This window comes from Cucumis sativus, chromosome 6 (genome assembly GCF_000004075.3).
Source record: "Cucumis sativus cultivar 9930 chromosome 6, Cucumber_9930_V3, whole genome shotgun sequence".
NCBI classification, from domain to species: domain Eukaryota; kingdom Viridiplantae; phylum Streptophyta; class Magnoliopsida; order Cucurbitales; family Cucurbitaceae; genus Cucumis; species Cucumis sativus.
Genome location: NC_026660.2, coordinates 28,207,484 through 28,226,891, shown reverse-complemented (window position 1 = coordinate 28,226,891; position 19,408 = coordinate 28,207,484). Strand labels below are relative to the sequence as shown.

Genomic DNA, 19,408 nt, shown 5'->3' with positions numbered 1-19,408 from the left:
TGATTTATTGTCAAGAATTTATTCTATATAATTTGATAAAACTTAAGAACTACCTAATCAAAATCACAGTCCATTTATGAGGTTTTATGTAACCGAAATGATATATTTACATTGTAGGGACAAATTTGTAATTAAAGTAAAAGGCAATCGCTTGATAACTACCAAGTATAAATAAGACGCGTTTCTCCCTTGTACGTAAGAATTGCCCGCCACATTGTGGCAAAAATCAATAATTTCTCCCGAAAACGTGCCATTTTCCTTTCTCAAGTCTCTTTTATCTCTGAATTTCTACGCCACTTCGGTCGACAACTTTGTTGGGGAAATTCATCGTCGACGGTCGTCTATGGCCATCTTCCGACGGCTTCAGCCATTCTAACCCTTTCTCAATTTCATCTCTAACCACAAGTTTGCTACTCTCCAGTACTGTTTCCCTCTTGTAAAGATTTAAGGTCCCTCTTTTCAATCTCACTTGCCGATTACCTTTCTGGGTCTTTCACTCCTGAACGGGCTAATCGCTATCTCTTAGAGGTGGGATCGAATTTCTTTATTGTTCGTTTTTTCCCCCGCGGGTTTACTCTTAAATTTGGGTAGGATTTAACGTAGTGGCATGAGCTGTTTGATTGGTTTGTTCGTATTTCTTTCGATTTCGAATTATATTAGAAGCAGCGCATTTATTTTATAGGTTTAATGCCTTGATGTATTTTGATTCACTTTGTGGGTTTCCCCGCTTCAATCCGACCCCTATGCCTGGCGTGGGGTTCAGGGTTAAACGTCTAATGTACTTCCTATGCTTAGGGCATCGTCGGTTTAGATTTCTACGGTTTTCTGGTTTTTAGTTTTTGGTCTTCTAATCATTACGTTTTCTTTATCATCGCCTGGTATTTCGCAGCTCAAGTGTTTTAAAAAATGATCAAATTTTGGGGGAACGAGTTGCCATATATATGTGTGTGTGTGTGTGTTATTACTATGAGCTCTTTTGAATTAGAATCTAAGTTAACCGAGCAATTACTTATAATTTTGTTTTGGGGATCGTTTTAATAAGATTCTGTTATCGGATGTTCTTTATTGATTGTTTTGATGACTATATTTTTCATCTGTGTTTTAATTGAGATTAACCCTGCTGAGTTTTTTATGTCTTTCTCTCTTTTGTTCTGTACTTCCATTAATTGGTAATTGGTATGATATCAGTGTTTTAATTCCCTCCCTTCTCTATTGGAAGTCTTGAGTTCTTGCAAAAGATCGGTGTGAAAAGTGGACTTGATCTTTTGTAATGTTTCTAATTCTCTTTGTATAGCTTATGCCGAACTCGAATTGTGGGCTTGTGGATTCAGGACTGCATTCTGATGTAGTTTGTATCTTTGTCGTGTGGGATTTATTAATGGATTTTGTGTTGGATGCTTTCTTTTTTTGTTTGTTTGTGTGTTGAATCCACACGTGAGGACTTTGTTGCTAGAAGAAGTAGCACAAGATTGTTTATATACCATCTTACGGATGGTAGCACAACTTCTCATTTTTTTTGGATAGATAACAACGTTAGGAACATTTTAGAAATCAAATGCCTGAGACTTGCATTTATGATTGTTTATATACCATGAAAAGTTGACAAACTACTGCCCCTTGCCTCCCATCTAGGCATACCATTCGTGAGATAGGATTCTGTCACACTTCCATCTTAGTTGATTTTTCTTTCTTCACAATCCAAGAATGAGTAAAAGAGAAGATAATGCTTGTTGAGGATTTTGTTGCTAGAAGAAGAGAAAGCGGTAAGATGGATCAGAAGGAAAGACTTGTACGGTAGGTGAGTTCCGTGGGATTTATTGCGTACCAGAATTGTCTTTTGAATGAGAGATATAAGTAGCACAAGAGTGAAAGTACAGAGTCACTGATTGTATGACCATAAAGGGAGTAAGATATGACACAAAAAAGAAACCAAAGTAAAAAGGCAAAGATCAATACGGAAGTTTCACACTTTTAGTACAACCTTACTTTGATAGGATATGTTCCAAAGGTTATACAACAGTCTTTCGGTTCTAAGAAGTTTCACCTTCTTGGTCCCACCCACTCTCCATTTTTGTTATCCTAATTATGGTTTCTGTTTTCCTTTTTCTGTCTCTTGTTTATTGTAGTTGTAGGCATTGTTACTTAACCATCCTTGATGGTTAACATTTTTAATTTCCTTGTAGTGGTTCTGATTTTTTTGGAGTTCAACACGTGAGGTGGAAGTCTCGAAACTCCAAACTTTTTTATCAGGGTATATTATATATACCTTAACCACAAAGATATGCTCTGGTTGCCTTATTTTGAAAGTTTAAGTATTCCTATATTTTTCCTATCCCTTTGAATAAGTGGAATATTTTCTTATTTATTAGCTGGACATATGGTTAAAAAGAAAGTTGACTGGACCAAGTGGCAGTGACTTTGACACAACTTCTAAAATCTTTAAGCTTTAAGTAATTGTAAACTGTCTTTTATATGAAAGTGATGAAGTTGATTTATAGTGATGTTAACATTCAGAACGTTTCTTCAATGTGTTTCTCTATTGACTGTAGGTATTTTTGGTTGTTGGACATATTCAATTTAAAATAGTTGCGATGCAAATATATTTTCCTTAATAAAAGTTAATGGTTTGAAATAATTTTTAAGAGAAGATACATGGTTTGCTATGATGTTTGGTGTTGATAATGAATGTTCTTGCACCGTGACAAACTTCATTGCCTCATACTTCTGTGCGACTCTCAAACCCTAAAATAAATAACGACTAATTATCTATTCTTTTGTACTTTTAATCTTTTCCACAGCCGCTGCAGTGAGAAGCAGGACTGCACCGCCATGTCTCGGATTGACGATTTACCATACTCTAGACCACCAAAACAGAAAGCTTTGCATCAAAAAGCTTCCACAGCATCTCATGTACAAGTGAAAGATCCCAGTGATCGAATTAAGGGGTCTTTTCCAGCACAAACAGCACAGAAGGCTTCCAAAAGAAGTTTGAAAAATGAACCATCCGTAGTGTTTCAGCAGCCCGAAAGATCGAATTCGGATTCGTTGCCAGATTCATCTGCATCTGGGAATGAGTACCGTGCCTTAAGAAGAAAATACTTACTCCTAGAGGAAGAGAGCTTTAGTTTGGGAGCAGAACTGAAAGGAGTTGAAGATGAAGTAAAGACCCTAGAAGAAGAAAAGCTTGGTCTCTTGGATGAACTTCTTGTTTTAGAAGGACTAATCGATCGTTCAGAATTGCAGCTTGCCCATTCAAATTTACCACAGCATTAGTTACCTATGTTGCTAATTTTCTGCCTTTTGTGATGATAAGTAGAACTGGAAAAATATGTACAGTTTTGCTAGGAGCTGCTATCAATATAAGAAAAAATGTTTAACCTTTTGAGCCATTGTATAGGTCGGGGGTTAACAAGACAAGAAAGGAAGCTTCTTTAATTTACTTCTTGAAAATGCTGTTTATGTAATTCTAAGTTTTATGATTAAATGTGTTAATTTTTATTAGATTTGTGATAGTTTTATCAAATTACATACATTTAATGGATTGTTTTTAGCTTATTTAAGTTTTTTTGAATTATATTTTTAAATAGTTTCAATCTTTGTTTTTCAGAATTTCTTTTTCTTTATGAACCGAAGTACATATTCTTTCGAAACGTGCAATTTTCGCTATCTCATTCTCTGTCTCGAATTTCTACGCAGCCGTCGAGAAGTTAGTTCCAGTTTATCGTCGACGGTCGTCTATTCCCATTTTCCGGCGGCAAGAGCGACTGCAATTGTTGCCCAATTTCATCCCTAACGACAAGTTTGCTACTCCCCACTGTTTCTTCCTTGCAAAGATCTAAGGTCCCCCCTTTCAATCTCACTTGCTAATTTCCTTTGTGGGTCTCTCTCTCCTGAACGGGCTAATCGCTATTTCTTAGAGGTGGGGTCGAATTTATTTATGACTATCTAAGTTATTGTTCGTTTTTTTCCCCGGCAGGGTTTATTCTTCAGTTTTGGTAGGATTTAACGGAGTGGCAGGAACTGTTTGATTGGTTTGTTCGTTTCTTTGATTGGGAATTATATTTGAACGAGCGATCTTATTTTCTAGGTTTACTGTGCGTTGTAATTTGGTTATTTTGTATAGCATCTAAAGCGAGAAGCACAATCGCACGACCATGTCGAGGATTGATGATTTACCATATTCTAGGCCACCATTCTTATGATAGATAAGGTTGAAAAGAGTGGAAAAGAGAAGCATAACATGATGAAATTTGGTAACTCTTATTATAATGGAAAGAAGCTCTTTGGTTTTCTCGTAAGAGGTCGAAATTTAATTGGCGTAGCGTCTACCACAGTTGCGGCGGCATTTCTTTCTTCTAGTTCTGCGAGTTCCGGTTCCAAAATCGCGGCCATGGACGATCTTGGTCTTCAAAACTTGAGGACCAAGCTCTGTATCATTGGAAGTGGCCCAGCCGCCCACACCGCCGCCATATATGCTGCCCGGGCTGAGCTGGGGCCAATCCTCTTCGAAGGATGGATGGCCAACGACATTGCGCCGGGTGGACAGCTTACCACCACTACCGAAGTTGAGAATTTCCCCGGCTTCTCAAACGGTGTCCTTGGAATGGATCTGATGGACCGGTGCCGCAACCAATCTCTCCGTTTCGGAACTCAGATTTTCACCGAAACTGTTAGCAAAGTCGATTTCTCCACTAATCCTTTCAAGATTTTCACTGATTCAAAAACTGTACTCGCAGACTCTGTAATTGTGGCCACAGGTGCTGTTGCGAAGCGTTTATCATTTGCTGGCTCTGGCGATGCACCAGGAGGGTTTTGGAATCGTGGCATATCCGCTTGTGCAGTTTGCGACGGCGCTGCCCCCATTTTCAGGGATAAGCCGTTGGCAGTGATCGGTGGTGGTGATTCAGCCATGGAGGAAGCGATTTTCCTCACCAAATATGGCTCCAAAGTGCACATCATCCATCGGCGAGATGCTTTTAGGGCATCAAAAATCATGCAGCAGCGGGCCCTGAGCAACCCAAAGATCGAGGTGGTTTGGAACTCTGTGGTGGTTGAGGCCTATGGAGACGGAGACAAGGGAGTTTTAGGAGGTCTGAAAGTGAAAAACGTTGTTAGTGGGAAGGTATCCGATTTGAAGGTTTCTGGGCTATTTTTTGCAATTGGGCATGAACCAGCGACCAAGTTTTTGGATGGGCAGCTTCAACTCGATTCTGATGGTTACATAGTGACAAACCCGGGGTCGACTCGGACTAGTGTTCGGGGAGTTTTTGCAGCCGGAGATGTACAAGACAAGAGATATAGACAAGCCATTACTGCCGCTGGAACTGGTTAGTGGTTTCACTCTTCCTTTCTCCTATGACTTGCTTGTTGTTCTTCTTCGTCTTGCATTTGAATGTTCTTAACTTCTCAATTCAAGTTTGGTGCTGATAAGAAGGTTTTTCGATAGGAGAACATGTAGAGAAAATCTCTTTGCTCAATCCCTAATTTCTATATTAACCATGTAGTTGATGTGATGGGTCGTTGTGGGTTTGGCTTAGTGATTAACAAGGTTCATGGAAGTAAGAAAGGGCTATAGAGAAAATGAGCCTGAGGTAGGCAACAAAATATATCAGGGTTTAGGTAGTTGCTACGTAAGAACAAGTGAGACACGTACCAGCTGACCAAGGCACTCACAAATGTTAAGAGAAAAGATCGTTGTGATGGTTTGAATGAGCTTTCTCCTCTCCTCTATTTCAGAGAGAACTCGACATTTAACCTAGAAATATTATTTTCACAGAGCAGATGTCAGATTTTTACATATATTTGGCACTATAGAGAATAGGGTTGATTGGGATGGCTCTAGTTGAAAGCAGTTTAGTTTTGTGTAACAAATCATCCCGGATGAACTGGTTCACTGTGTTCTTTAACTCTATTTATTAGGGTTGTGCCTTTTGTGTTCGATGCCATTGGTTTGGTTTATTATTCTTACTAGGGCAAGTACTTACTCTCAAATTGTATAGAATCTCATGAATTCGAGTCTCGTTTTGCAGTGATTTTGTTCTTAGTTTTTTGTTTGTTTCTTCTAAATTCATGTTTATTGATTTTATTCTTAGTGGAAGTATACTTGAATTCTTAGTCAAATTTTAAAAGTAAAAAGCTTGGTTTTAAATACTATTTTTTTCTAGATTTCAAAGTTTGACTTGGTCTTCAAGAACATAGAAGTAATGGATAACAAAAGAAGCTTTGGTTTTTTAAAATATAGCTGCTTTTAAACACTATTTCTATCAATTAGTTTCTTGGTTTGTCGTCCTGATGTTAAGGAATTCTCTTTTTTGTTCATAGTCACTCGTCAGTTTCTCGTAGAAAGTAATTGTTTTGTATTGCATTGGATATGGTTATTGTTTTGAGCTGATTCAAGATGTTGAAATGATGCAGGTTGCATGGCTGCTTTGGATGCAGAACATTACCTACAAGAGATTGCTACTGAAAAGAGTAAATTATAAATTTTGATTATGTAGTTGGAGATCTACAATGGATCCTCATTAATTCAAACACTAAACCCCCAACAAGTTTTGTTTAGCAGGTAGAACTATTTATATCATATGTTTATCAGAAAAGAAAAGAGGAACGTGTATGATTTATAGATTATTTTTCTTTTACTATTATTGTTGAGATAAGAACATCGAACCTTGAATATCTAGAAGTGAAGATCATGTCAATTAAGGACAGACATATTAAGGGATTATTAAGGGATTACCAGGTGTTAGATTATAATATTAAATAATGTTTTATTATTACTAAATTTTGTCTCTGACAAATTAAATTTCAAGGAACAAAGTTCGAATCTTGTTCATTACGTATAGCTTACTATTAATTGACATGGTCTCATCTATGGAAGACTAGAGCATTGATCTTCATCCCTTAATTCTTGTGCTACGAAATAGGTATATTATATAAACAAAATGGTCCAAAAATGATTATTTTTCTTTCTATCAATTTCTTTACAAAATAGTAAAAAAATTTGTTCAAAATTATATTTGCATGTTTTAAAACTTCATTCAAGGCTATTTCAAACATATTTTAGATAAGACGTCAGTCGTAAAATTATTAGTTATAGGAGTGGAAAAATTCAAACCACCCGTAAATTCTTAAATCAAACTACCCATAAATTCTTGATCCAAAGTAAACTAATGTGTATACTCAACAATTGAATATAAGACCTAGTTTCAAAATGGTAAAGAGGAAAATAAGAATTATTTTCATAGCGAAATTTAAAAAAAAAATATAAAATATAGTTAAGAATTCCTTTTATCTCATTTAAAACAATTTTTTAAAATAAAAATAATGCTAATTTATTATGTATTATTTATTATAATTAAAAATCGGGACGACGGCAGCGAATTAACGTCTGACGGTGTCCAATTTGGGGGTTCACTCGCGAGTTCGTCAATTCCACCGAAATGGCGCGACACTACTAGATCCGCCATTTCTCTCAAACTCCCAAAAGAACTCCATTGAAGAAGACGAAGAAGAATGCAGGATTATCCTGAAGAGCTTCAAACTCCGCCCGTGAGGCTGATTTCCCTCGTCGGATGTCCCGACCTTCACCCCACCATATCCACTCACCTCCTCTCCGACCAGCCTCCGATCCACACCCTCGCCTTCCCCGACCTCTCCAAGATCTCCTTTCTGCTCCCTCCTCCTTCCCCCAATGACTCCTCTGAACCTCCTCCTTCCTCTCCCCCTCCCGGTATCTTCAAGAGGGATTGGCTTCTTAAGCATCGCACCAAGGTTCCTGCTGTTGTTGCTGCTCTTTTTCCCTCTCATCATGTTTCCGGCGATCCTGCTCAGTGGCTTCAACTCTGCTCCGATCTTGATCACCTCAAGTACTGCCTAATCACTCCTCACTGTTCTCTGTTAATTGATATAGCTGCTTTATCTGAAATCAGTTGCATTTTATTTGTAGAGCTGTGACTCGTTCTAGGAACATCAAATTAGTTGTTATTATTGTTCATTCCGATTCCAAAGGTATACACATTCTCCACGGCTGTTTCTTTTTTATTCTCCTTTGTTAATTTTGGGAGAAACCCATGATGGGTGAGTTTGTTACTTCTTTCTTTTTGTAATTATATATACATTTAAGGTTTTTACTGCAGATGATATCAATGAGGATCGGATGATTGCTTTACGCAAACGTGCTGAAGTGGACTCAAAATATGTTGTCTTTGTTAATCCTAACGATGCCTCGGAACTAATGCAGTCGCTTCACAGGCATTTCATTTACCTTCTCTTTCCTTGAAAAGTAGCAATTTTGTTATTATTATTATTATTATCTGTAACACCCTTGCGCAGGTTGCGAAGCTTCTTCTCAGAACTAGCAAATACATATTATAAAGATGAAGGAAGAAAGGTGAAAACTCGAATTGAAAAGAGGACTTACAATTCCACTGAGTTGAATATTCGGTATTGCTTTAAAGTAAGTTCTCCTCTCTCAGTAAGCAAGCTAAATTTCTTCAAGCAGGCTCCCTTCTTAGCTCTTGGTGCCTGCTTTAGCCAATCGAAGCATATAGAACCTTTTAGATGATTCACCGAGTGTCTTCAACAATTTATATCCATTAGACGGATTTTTAGTTGAGAGTGAGATTTGACTGACTAAAATAGTGTTTCTTCAAAGATTTACCATTTCAGCCTTTCTCAAGTTTTTTGCGTTTGAAAAAATGTGATCAAAGAGAAGACTCTGTTTAGTACAATTACTTTGACACCAGGATGGTGCAAGTTTGGCAAATTTTCCCCAGAAGTTGGTAACAGCATCTCAGTTCTTTTCCCTATTGAACTGTATACAGAAATTCTATGATTGTATATAATGTTTTTTGAGTTGTTCGATTGGACTTGATTTTTCTTTATGCCATCTTGTGCTAGGCTGCCGTTTATGCAGAGTTTCTTAGTGACTGGATTGAAGCTTTACGGTTTTACGAGGATGCCTACAACAAGCTGTGGGAGGTATATTATCATTTGCACCATGAATTTCCCTTTTATTTTGAGTCGTTATTGTCACGTGCTTTTTTTTTTGTCATTAGTTAGGCTTTATTTTCTTAAATCCCAGAAGTGGTACACTAAATCAAGTATTTCCTTATTCTTGCTTTCTTTTAGATACAGTAGAACTCCAACTACATTTAGCAATATTGGAAACTTTCTTTTGGGGAAGTTAACATCTTAGATGGCATCTGTCAGTTTGTTGAGCATTTAGGACTGCAGTTGGGCTTCTTTTGGGGTCTGGTTGGCTCATTATAAAGTTCATTGTTCCATGATAGAGGAAGTTATTTTGAATCCCTCTTTTCGAGATAAGGGCAAAGTCTTTTGGAGACATCAATGTTTATTTATTTACTTTAACAGGGTATCTAGCTTGGGATGAATAATAGAATTTTTAGAGGGTTGAATGATATACAAACAACAGTTGGTATACTGTTAAATTTTATACATTTTTGTGGGCGTTGGTCTCTCTAGTTATTATTTTTTTATAAAAAAATTATTAGTTAGGTCTTATCTTTTTGGATTGGAGTTGGTGTCATAGTTAGTTTATGAACTCCTCTCTTAGGGGTGTTTTTTTTTGTATTCCCTTGTATAATATTTTGTTTGCTCAGTGTAAGCTTGATTTATCATTAGGATAAAAATTTCCATAATTTGACTACTTATATGGTACCTTGGCTAATACCACAAAGACAGTTACTGAATTGACAACATTTATGCTTGGAAAGTTCATGGGAGGTTAAGATACTAATTTTGACTAGATTATGCCTAGGTTATTGCTATAGATATATCACATATCAGTCCATAATGGCAACATTTAATAGGCTCCCATCAAAATTACAACACAGATAATATTTAATCGAATGCATCTGAACTTCTTTGAATTACTCTTGTTGCCGTATACATAGTTGTCCGTGTACTGCACAAGAGCAGGTAACTTCATTGTCTGTTTCCACCATTAAACATTTCTTATTCTGTGTGCAGATTTCAGGGATACCATCAAGGGCCTCATCAATTCAGCGGTTGCTCGAGATTAAAACAATTGCAGAGCAGTTACACTTTAAGATATCAACCTTGTTATTGCACAGTGGCAAGGTCACTGAAGCAGTGACATGGTTCCGCCAACATATTACCTTGTACAGTAGGCTAGTTGGAGAGCCAGATACTGAGTTTCTTCACTGGGAATGGATGAGTAGACAGTTTTCGGTATTTGCAGAGTTGCTAGAGACAAGCTCAGCAACCAGTCTTACCATCCCATCACTGGGTTTAGGCACTGGAAACAAGCCTTTAACTGAATGGGAGTTCTATCCTGCTTATTACTATCAGGTATGATCCTCCTTCATATTTCTATATTCTACTTCCAGTAACCTTTATGCATTAAGTTGTTATCTTAATGGAATGATTGTAACCTCTTTTCTAGTTTTCTTGCCTTCTAGTCCTCATAATTTTGTTCAATAATTTCTTTTATATTCTGAGAAATACTTTTAAAATAATATGTATCTGAATCTTTAAGAACCAATCTGAAATGAGAATATTTTTTTTAGAGACATTCAGGATATGTATCTGTAGGCTGTTTCTTGGAGACTCTAGAAAATTGGCTACCTGTAGTTCTCCATTTTGTTTTCTTTATCTAATCTTTGCCTGAATATATATTAGTGAGACCATATCTGTCAGCTTCAAAGTTTAAACTAGAGATGAAACATCAAACAGTTCAGTCCTGTGATTATTGGAATTACATTAGGAAAGCACCATAGTTCAAAAAAGAAGAAACAAATGATCTTAACTCATAGGATATAGGGTTAGAACACAATATGATTTATCTAGGGGTTTTATTAGATTTGCTGATACCGAGTCTTCCATTTTGACACATCTCATAAAGAGGTTTTTTTTTGTGTGTGTGTGTGTGTGTGTGTGTGTGGGGGGGGGGGGGGGGGGGGGGGGTGTTTAGGGTTCCCTTTGTACACACACACACAAAAGAAGAAAAACATTCTAATGCATTAGACTCCCCACCTCTTGCCTCTCCGTAACTCTGTCCAAATATGTCATCTGTAAATTAGTTAATGTGAACGGACTAACGTATGAAATTATTCCTGGTTTCTTTCCAATTGTTGTCGGTCTGTACAAGTGATGGCTTTTTTACTTAATTATGCTGTTAGAGCTTTGCTTGTCTCGATAGATTAGATTCAATGTTCTTTTAATCAATAGGATACCCATCGGTGTTCTTGATAGCTTAGGGTGTTCAAGGTATTGTTCTTTTGATGCCTTGAAAATACTACATTTCTAGCCGACTTATTTAGAATTGCATTGTTCAACACATATCTAATCTTTTCTTGTTTCCTATAACATGCAATTTAAGCAAGCTATAAATTTTTGTGTGAACTTTAATCAAGTCAGGAAGGTAATGTATTTGATTCAGAAATTTACTCTTGAAACAGTTAGCTGCTAATTATCTGAAGCAGAAGAGATCATCTTTTGAGTTTATGTTGTCAATGTATATTAATGCGGATGAATTGGAAAAAACTACTGAGTCTTTGGTGCCATCAGTATATGTGGGGCAGTATTCTAGGTTACGTGAACAAGTTGATGTAATGGTTATGCAAACGTAAGTACTGAAGAAGTAAGTTCTCAATTGATCATTTATATATAATCGTTATACCCAAACCTTAACTTGTCTTGTACATGCAGTGTTACCGATGAAGAGTTTTTGAACAATACCATTGCCGAAGAGAAAAAACATCAAGATCCATTAAAGATGATTACTCTTCTCAAAAAAGCTTACGAGTCATATAGTCATGCCAAAGCCCAGAGAACGAGCTCCTTTTGTGCATTCCAGATAGCTAAAGAGCATTATGCAATGGATGATTTAGAAGATGCAAAAAAACATTTTGACAGTGTTGCGAGTTTATATAGGAGAGAGGGATGGGCCACTTTGTTATGGGAAGTCCTTGGTTACCTGCGAGAGTTGTCTAGGAAACATGGTACTGTGAAAGATTATTTGGAGTACTCTCTTGAAATGGCTGCACTGCCCATATCATCTGATTTTCATATGCTCTCTCTCAGATCCCAAGATTGCTGCCCAGTGGGCCCCGCAACTCTAGAACAGAGGGAAAAAATCCACAACGAAGTATTTAATCTCGTTCATGAAAAATCAGTATTGACCTCAGTTGAACATGGCAAAGAGCTCAAAGTAACAGGAGACAATCCTGTACATCTTGAAATTGATCTAGTGAGCCCTCTTAGATTAGTACTTCTTGCTTCAGTTGCTTTTCATGAACAAGTAATCAAGCCCGGGATGACTACTTTGATTACCGTGTCACTTCTATCTCACTTGCCCCTTACCATTGAACTTGATCAATTAGAAGTTCAATTTAATCAACCAGAGTGTAACTTTATCATAATGAATGCTGAAAGACTTCCTTCTGCTATGATGGAGGGTGATCAACATGATAACAGAGTTGAGCAAGCTCCTTCTCTTGCACTTTCCTCAAATAAATGGCTACGGATGACATATCAAATAAAATCTGGTAACTTAGATTCTTTCTCACGAGTTCTTGAATTTTTTATTGTATGTTAGTTTTCTATCTCTTTCTTTTTCATTTTCTTTTTAATGGTAAACAGACATCAAATCAAAGAGGTTAAGATATACCCAAAAAAAAGAGGTGAGATTCTGGTATGCCCATGAAGCCTAGGGGGATTTTGATTTTATATCAATTATCATGTTCCTAACGGCTCTGCAAAGTGTGTACGATTTTATTTATTTATTTATTTTTATTATTATTAAGGTTCATAATTGTTCCAAAATACTGGATATTCGGAAGGAGATGAAACCTTGGACATATATTTATGTTAGAATCAATTTTTTTTTATCCTGGCATGATTGGATATGTGATATTGTTATCATTGTCTCATCTTACTACATTCTGAATATATGAACTATTTCAGTTTTTTTTCCTCTGCATGTCGTGATCCAAGAGGTTATGTTTTTGTTAGTAGATTGCTATTTTTGATACATGTGTGCGTGGGAGGGAGTGAGAGAGAGAGAATAACATGTATATTTATGCATGTATGCATATTGATGATAATGTGGCTATAATTTAGAGGATTACGCTAATGTTTTTTTTTCCCTTCAGATCAAAGTGGGAAACTTGAATGCACCTCTGTTATTGCAAAGATACGACCAAACTTTACAATTTGTTGCAGAGCTGAAAGCCCTGTTTCAATGGATGATTTACCTCTCTGGAAGTTTGAAGATCATGTGGAGACACTCCCAACCAAGGATCCTGCTCTAGCCTTTTCTGGCCTGAGGTCAATCCAGGTTGAAGAACTTGACCCAGAAGTAGATCTTACTTTAAGTGCTTCTACCCCTGCATTAGTTGGAGAGACTTTCATTGTACCTGTAACAGTAGTCTCCAAGGGTCCTGATATCCACGCTGGTGAGTTGAAGATCAACCTGGTTGATGTGCGAGGAGGTGGTTTATTTAGCCCAAGGGAAACAGAACACATTGCTGATAGCCATCATGTTGAGCTTCTTGGCATTTCTTGTGTTGAAGATGGTGCAGAATCACATTTGATCTCCGATGAAGAAATGAAGATTAAACAGTCCTTTGGATTGATTTCTGTTCCATTTCTAAAAAGTGGAGAGTCTTGGTCCTGCAAACTGCAAATTAAGTGGCATCGACCTAAGCCCATTATGCTTTATGTATCCCTGGGTTATTCTCCACTTAGCAATGAACCAAATGCTCAAAAAATCAATGTCCACAGGAGCTTGCAGATTGACGGAAAGCCTGCCGTCACAATTGGTCATCACTTTTTGCTGCCTTTCCGGTGGGACCCGTTGTTGCTTTCAAGGACTAAAGCAAACCCTCCATCTGACCAGTCACTATCTCTGCCTCTAAACGAACCTTGCGTACTTGTGATCAGTGCCCGGAATTGCACCGAGGTCCCACTGCAACTAGTATCCATGTCAATTGAAGCAGATAATGACGAGATTGAAGAAAAGTCATGTTCCATACAAACTGCTAGCAGCAACCTTGTAGACCGGGCTCTTCTTGTGCCTGGGGAAGAATTTAAGAAGGTTTTCACTGTCACTTCTGAGATAAATTCATCAAAGATTAGGTTAGGAAATGTGTTACTTAGGTGGAAAAGATACTCGAGGACTAAAGACCAACATGATTCTAATATTGCTTCAGTCTTGACCACGCAGAGGCTTCCTGATGTAGATATAGAGTTTTCACCTTTAATCGTGTGCATGGAGAGTCCTCCTTATGCCATCCTTGGAGAACCATTCACATACTTTATAAAGATTAAAAATCAATCCAAGTTATTACAAGAAATCAAGTTTTCTTTAGCAGATGTACAGAGTTTTGTGATATCTGGTTCTCATGATGATACAATTTCAATACTTCCTAAATCCGAGCACATCCTTAGCTACAAGCTGGTTCCTTTGGCTTCAGGTATGCTACAGTTGCCCAGATTTACTTTAACCTCAGCAAGATATTCTGCTAGCTTTCAGCCATCAATGGCTGAATCTACTGTGTTTGTGTTTCCATCAAAACCCCCTTGTGAGTTGGCTAAGAATGGAGACGCAGGACCAGAGACTTGTGGTCCAGTATCCACCAGCCTTTCTTGAAGGAAGTGACTTATGGACTGATGCGGGGATGTTTTTAGTATTATTCCAACTTCTGATATTTCTGACTGATTAGCTGGACTTATGTGGGGGATACTTTTTTTAGCATTTCAAGTCCTGATAATCATATTATCTGACTAACTAGATGAAGAAGGACGAAAGGGACTCGGATTTTGTCGAGGAGGCCAGCAGTTGAGTACAAGAGACTTTGTAATACCTTAAAAAGAGGCATTGTCATGAGGAAGTATTTCCCTTCCAAAACAAAAAACAAAATGGAAGTCCATTTCATATCATCATCATCACCATCCCTCTTCAGCCTTTACTCATGGTGGGCTCAAACTGTCAAAGCCGATAAGTTCATTAACAGCCATACCTGTAAGCAACACCAAACGCCATCTGAAACCGAATCACAGTATAAAAAGAAGCCAATGTCTCTTTGGATGTATTGATTTTGTATTGAAGAAGATGATAAAGCGTCCCAGAAACAACCAATCACAACTACTAGTGTACTACTATGCATTAGACTCTTGCCTCTTTTGGTACTTAAACTATCTATGTTTATAAGAAAACGACGATTATATAGATTTATTGTATGGATTTTGACGAGTATCTCATTTCTTCTTTTTTTTTTTTTTTTTTTGTTAGTGTATTACAGTAGAATTATGATTAGATTTATTAGCAGTAGCAGGAAGTAGTTTGAACTGTGAAAGTAGAAGACAAAAACAGTTAATATTGTTATTATTAGTAGTGGAGAGAATTGATTGATGATTATGATTTGTTAAGGGAAGAGGAAAATGGTGAATGAAGAAATGAAGTTGGGGGATTGTGGGGTTGGGGAAGGGGACAAGTTCCATCAAGGAATTTGATTTAGGAGCATTAAGCCAATCTCTATAGCATGTGATATTGTGATCTGAAGGTTGTTTTTGTTTGTGCATTGTAGCGTGTAGCAGCGACATACCAGATAACACCCCACGTGACCCAGTCCTTCACAATTAATGTCCATCTTTTTTTCTTTCTTTCTTTCTTTCTTTCTTTCTCATAATACATCTAATATATAAGATTTTAGATCAAGACTAAGACTACCGTTGCAATTATATAAGTTTGATGTTTGAATTTTAACATTGGTATAAGTTTGTATGCAGTAAATACAAATAGAAGTCAAATTGATGCATATGTTAATGATAGTTAGCAACTTGGGTTTAGTTAAAATTAAAAGTATTTTTATTAGATAGAAAACTAAAAAGATTAAAGCAGTTATTAGACAGTGACGTGTAATTCAACGTATTTATAGTTTAAAAAAATCTTGAAAAGAAAAATGATTTGGAGGCCGATGTGTCATGAAAAAGAGGAGATAAAGAAACGGTTATAGCGTGAACAAGGGTGACAGCTGGATAGGGTTGGCAGGAATGGTGAGCGCAACAACCAACACGTGTCGTCCAGCAAAAGATGGACACGTGGATACCCCTTTTTTTTAAAAAAAAAATTAACTTCTAATATTTTTCTAGTTCTCCTATCTGATTGGTCCGTCAGCGTATGATGGTCACCAAAGGCACTCCTTTCTCCACACCACCCACCACTGACTCTCGCTGTCTTCTTTTCAGACAATGACGACATCTCTTTTTGCCACTCCTCACCCTCCATTTCCATCTCCCACACATGTGATTCCCTTTCTTCTTAAATTCATTTCCTTCTTAAATCGATATAAGCGGTGAATCGATAGTCTTTCAACCAACGATATCTTTTCTACTATCGTAGAAAAATATCAAAAATAATCATTAAAATCAGCTTAGAAAAAAATATATATACTCTAGTTCTCTTTTAAAGCATTATATTACTTACTTAATAGAGCCCATGCAACAATTTGTAAAAGTAGCAAATATAAAAGTATATAACCATTCAATAGCCGTTTGATATTATTAATTACTTGTCATATTTTTCATATTCGTAATATGCACACACAAAAATGTGTCGTGGGTTACTTTTTCTAAATGTTTTTGTCATATGATGTATTTTTTTTTTATATATAGGAGATTGAATTTCAAACTCTGAAGTAGATAGTTTTAGGTTATGTTAGTTGAATCGAGAAGATGGAAGAATTAATATAGTAAGTGGGATATTGATATTAGAATTATTTAAAAATTAAGATAGATTAATTAAGGGACAAAAGTGAAGATGAAGGGCCCTATTTATACAAAATATTAATATAAGAAGAATTAATTATTGATTCAGAACATAACATATCCTTTCCAATGGATCCAACAAAAAGATCTTCAAATTTTGATATGATGCATGAGATTGCTGTTTAGGGAAATCACTTTGGGAAATTAAAGTTTTCTTTTTGTTATATAAAAAACAAAAATATATTATTTACTTTTAAGACTTTTCTGTCCCTTAAAAACTATATTTTCAAAAAGTCCACAAACAATAAAAGTTTTTCATTTTATGCTTTTCTTCCTCTTCTTTTCCCATGTTACATTTTGAAAAGTTTGGAATAATATTAAGACACAATTCCCCCAATTACTTAGCTTTGAGTCCATGACTTTGTCGAGGTTCGTTTCGAAGTTTAAAATCATAGTCGTCAACTTTCTACCTCTTATCTTAGATGATTTACTTTACTTTTATCTTAAGATAATATGTTTGGACTCTTACTTGTAGTATCGTTTATTTTCTAAAACAATATCATAAATTATTAGTATAAAAAATGTTGTTCTTCCAATCTAACGAACCTTCTTATGAATATATATATAGCTCAACTCAAGTTGATGTATATTATTAAAACGAAACACTTTTAAAAAGTGTATATATATTCTATATATATAATAAGTGTTTAAATAGAAATGGTTATTGGCATAAACATTAGCACATGAAGACAGCTTTTGTTGTTATTTGAGAACAGCGATGTGTGGTGTTGAGTTTGTGTAAAGGAAGAAGAAAAAAGAATAAACCTTTCAGACCTCATCCGTCACAAACCAATTAGAAACGCCTGTCACACTCTTCCCTCATCCCAACTCAACTATTCATTTTTTTTTATAAAAGAATTTACATCTTATGAAACTTTCAAAATTTTCACTTTAAAAGTTTAAGTGAAAATAATTAAATTACTCACATTATACTTTTCAATCCAAATCTAAAAAAAGGGTGAAAACTAATTTAAGTTTACGATTTTAATTCATACATTCTTTAAAAATTAAATTTTTTCAAACTTTATTTAAAATATATGGTTTTATTATACATCCAACCGTCTATAAGATATCAATGGTGATGTGAAAGCTACGTTAATTAATTTTCCTAACTCAACACACAACGTTGAAGAGGAAATGCTCAAACTCCTCGACAATGGATCTTTTTTTCTTCCCTTCATTACTCACCAAAGTCTCTATCACATCTCATCCCAATTCATTAAAACCAAAAGCAAAATTTGTATATATATTCGTGTGGGTAGCAATATGAGTAGATCAACAGTGTAAAGAAAATGTAAATATAAAAAAACTATCCAAATTCGTTAACGAGGGTTAATTCGAAAAGTAGATTTGATCTAAGGTTTATACACTTTGAGAGTTTGCATTATCTAGTAAGTTTTTGAATTTTGAATTTTGTATTCAATCTATATATTTTAAAATAGTCTAATAGGTATCTAAATTTGTAATTTTGTATCAACTAAAATTTTGATATTCAAAAGTGTAATAAATCTCTAAACTATTAATTTTGTATATAATAGATTGATTGAGTTAATTTTGTATCTAATAGATTCATTGAGTTAAAGAGTGTCTAATCATTGAATTTTCAATTGTGTGTAATCTCTTACTCATCTTTCAAAACTATATATAATCACGTGGTAATTCTTCGTTAAAAAAAAAAAATGTTTAGTAGATCATAAAATTAAAACCTAAAAACTTATAATTACACACACGAATAAAAGTTTACTTCCCGAAATGAATTTTATAATTCAACCTTCGATAAAAATAGTAATTCAATTTTGATCTAATCTCATTAATACTCTAAGATAATAAGGTGCGTACGATTATCATGATTCACTAACGATGACTCAATTCATAAAGTGTGTTTAAATTTATATTTTGTTTATTTTAAAAATTAGACGCAGTTTTTTCACTCTACTTTTTATGAACGTTAATAAAATAATTTAGGGTTAATTCTCCGTTTCTAAAATTTATTCTTATTATTTTAGTTAGTCTAATAATCGTAGGATTGATGATTAGATCATTGACATTTAGATGATAATCAGTGGATCATTTTACTTTAATTAAAAAGGTTATCAATTCGTAAACCTAAAAAAATTTAAAATTATATACACGTATGTATGCGTATGTGCATGTATGTAAATGAAAGGGGTGAATCATAAGTCTACTCTAACACTATATAGTAATTGAGGTCAAGGTGAAGAAATCAGGATAGAAAATACATTGATTTTAACATTATTGTCATACTTCTCATTACTCTTAACAAACTTCATAATGAAAAACTCACTAACTATTTATTTAATCATAACATTAAAGTTTGAACCAAATCATAATGTCCAACTCTTTAGTCAACTTCATCTCTAAAATTTACTTCTCTCTTCACCATCATGAAAAAGACTAAATAAATATTACACACATATATATCCTATTAACATTTGATCATTATATTATTAAGTCCTTTCCCATCACTTTCAAATTAACAACATTACGTATCCTATAAACTCTATCGTCAATCTCATCAAGTGTACAAAAATCATCATCAGATATAAATATATCATATATATATATATGTGTATGT

At 35.4% G+C, this 19,408-nt stretch overlaps 3 protein-coding genes across 4 annotated transcripts; all 3 read left to right on the top strand.

Moving 5' to 3' along the window:
* Positions 1-2,226: 2,226 nt before the first annotated feature.
* On the top strand, positions 2,227-3,503 carry LOC101212199. Its single transcript, XM_011659789.2, has 2 exons — positions 2,227-2,251; positions 2,799-3,503. The coding sequence occupies exon 2, from the start codon at positions 2,830-2,832 to the stop codon at positions 3,271-3,273; it is 444 nt and encodes a 147-aa protein (XP_011658091.1). The 5' UTR covers positions 2,227-2,251; positions 2,799-2,829; the 3' UTR covers positions 3,274-3,503.
* A 153-nt stretch (positions 3,504-3,656) lies between these two features.
* LOC101215416 (thioredoxin reductase NTRB) lies at positions 3,657-6,735 on the top strand. Its single transcript, XM_011659788.2, has 3 exons — positions 3,657-3,840; positions 3,977-5,327; positions 6,415-6,735. The coding sequence occupies exons 2-3, from the start codon at positions 4,199-4,201 to the stop codon at positions 6,480-6,482; spliced, it is 1,197 nt and encodes a 398-aa protein (XP_011658090.1). The 5' UTR covers positions 3,657-3,840; positions 3,977-4,198; the 3' UTR covers positions 6,483-6,735.
* Positions 6,736-7,380: 645 nt separating this feature from the next.
* LOC101212444 (trafficking protein particle complex subunit 11) lies at positions 7,381-15,397 on the top strand. Of its 2 annotated transcripts, none has more exons than XM_004134772.3 (9): positions 7,381-7,865; positions 7,946-8,007; positions 8,136-8,250; positions 8,332-8,455; positions 8,899-8,979; positions 9,991-10,332; positions 11,442-11,608; positions 11,692-12,530; positions 13,137-15,397. In XM_004134772.3, the coding sequence occupies exons 1-9, from the start codon at positions 7,513-7,515 to the stop codon at positions 14,633-14,635; spliced, it is 3,582 nt and encodes a 1,193-aa protein (XP_004134820.1). In that variant the 5' UTR covers positions 7,381-7,512; the 3' UTR covers positions 14,636-15,397. The 2 variants fall into 2 exon arrangements, with proteins under 2 accessions (XP_004134820.1, XP_011658089.1); XM_011659787.2 differs by having other exon boundaries at positions 7,786-7,865; positions 8,123-8,250.
* The last annotated feature ends 4,011 nt before the right edge of the window (positions 15,398-19,408 follow it).

Coding starts and splice junctions, on each gene's coding strand:
- LOC101215416 (XM_011659788.2), top strand. CDS start 4,199: ATGATAGATAAGGTTGAAAAGAGTGGAAAAGAGAAGCATAACATGATG. Junction 5,328..6,414: donor CATTACTGCCGCTGGAACTG/GTTAGTGGTTTC, acceptor GAAATGATGCAG/GTTGCATGGCTGCTTTGGAT.
- LOC101212199 (XM_011659789.2), top strand. CDS start 2,830: ATGTCTCGGATTGACGATTTACCATACTCTAGACCACCAAAACAGAAA.
- LOC101212444 (XM_004134772.3), top strand. CDS start 7,513: ATGCAGGATTATCCTGAAGAGCTTCAAACTCCGCCCGTGAGGCTGATT. Junction 11,609..11,691: donor GATGTAATGGTTATGCAAAC/GTAAGTACTGAA, acceptor TTGTACATGCAG/TGTTACCGATGAAGAGTTTT. Junction 12,531..13,136: donor GACATATCAAATAAAATCTG/GTAACTTAGATT, acceptor TTTTCCCTTCAG/ATCAAAGTGGGAAACTTGAA.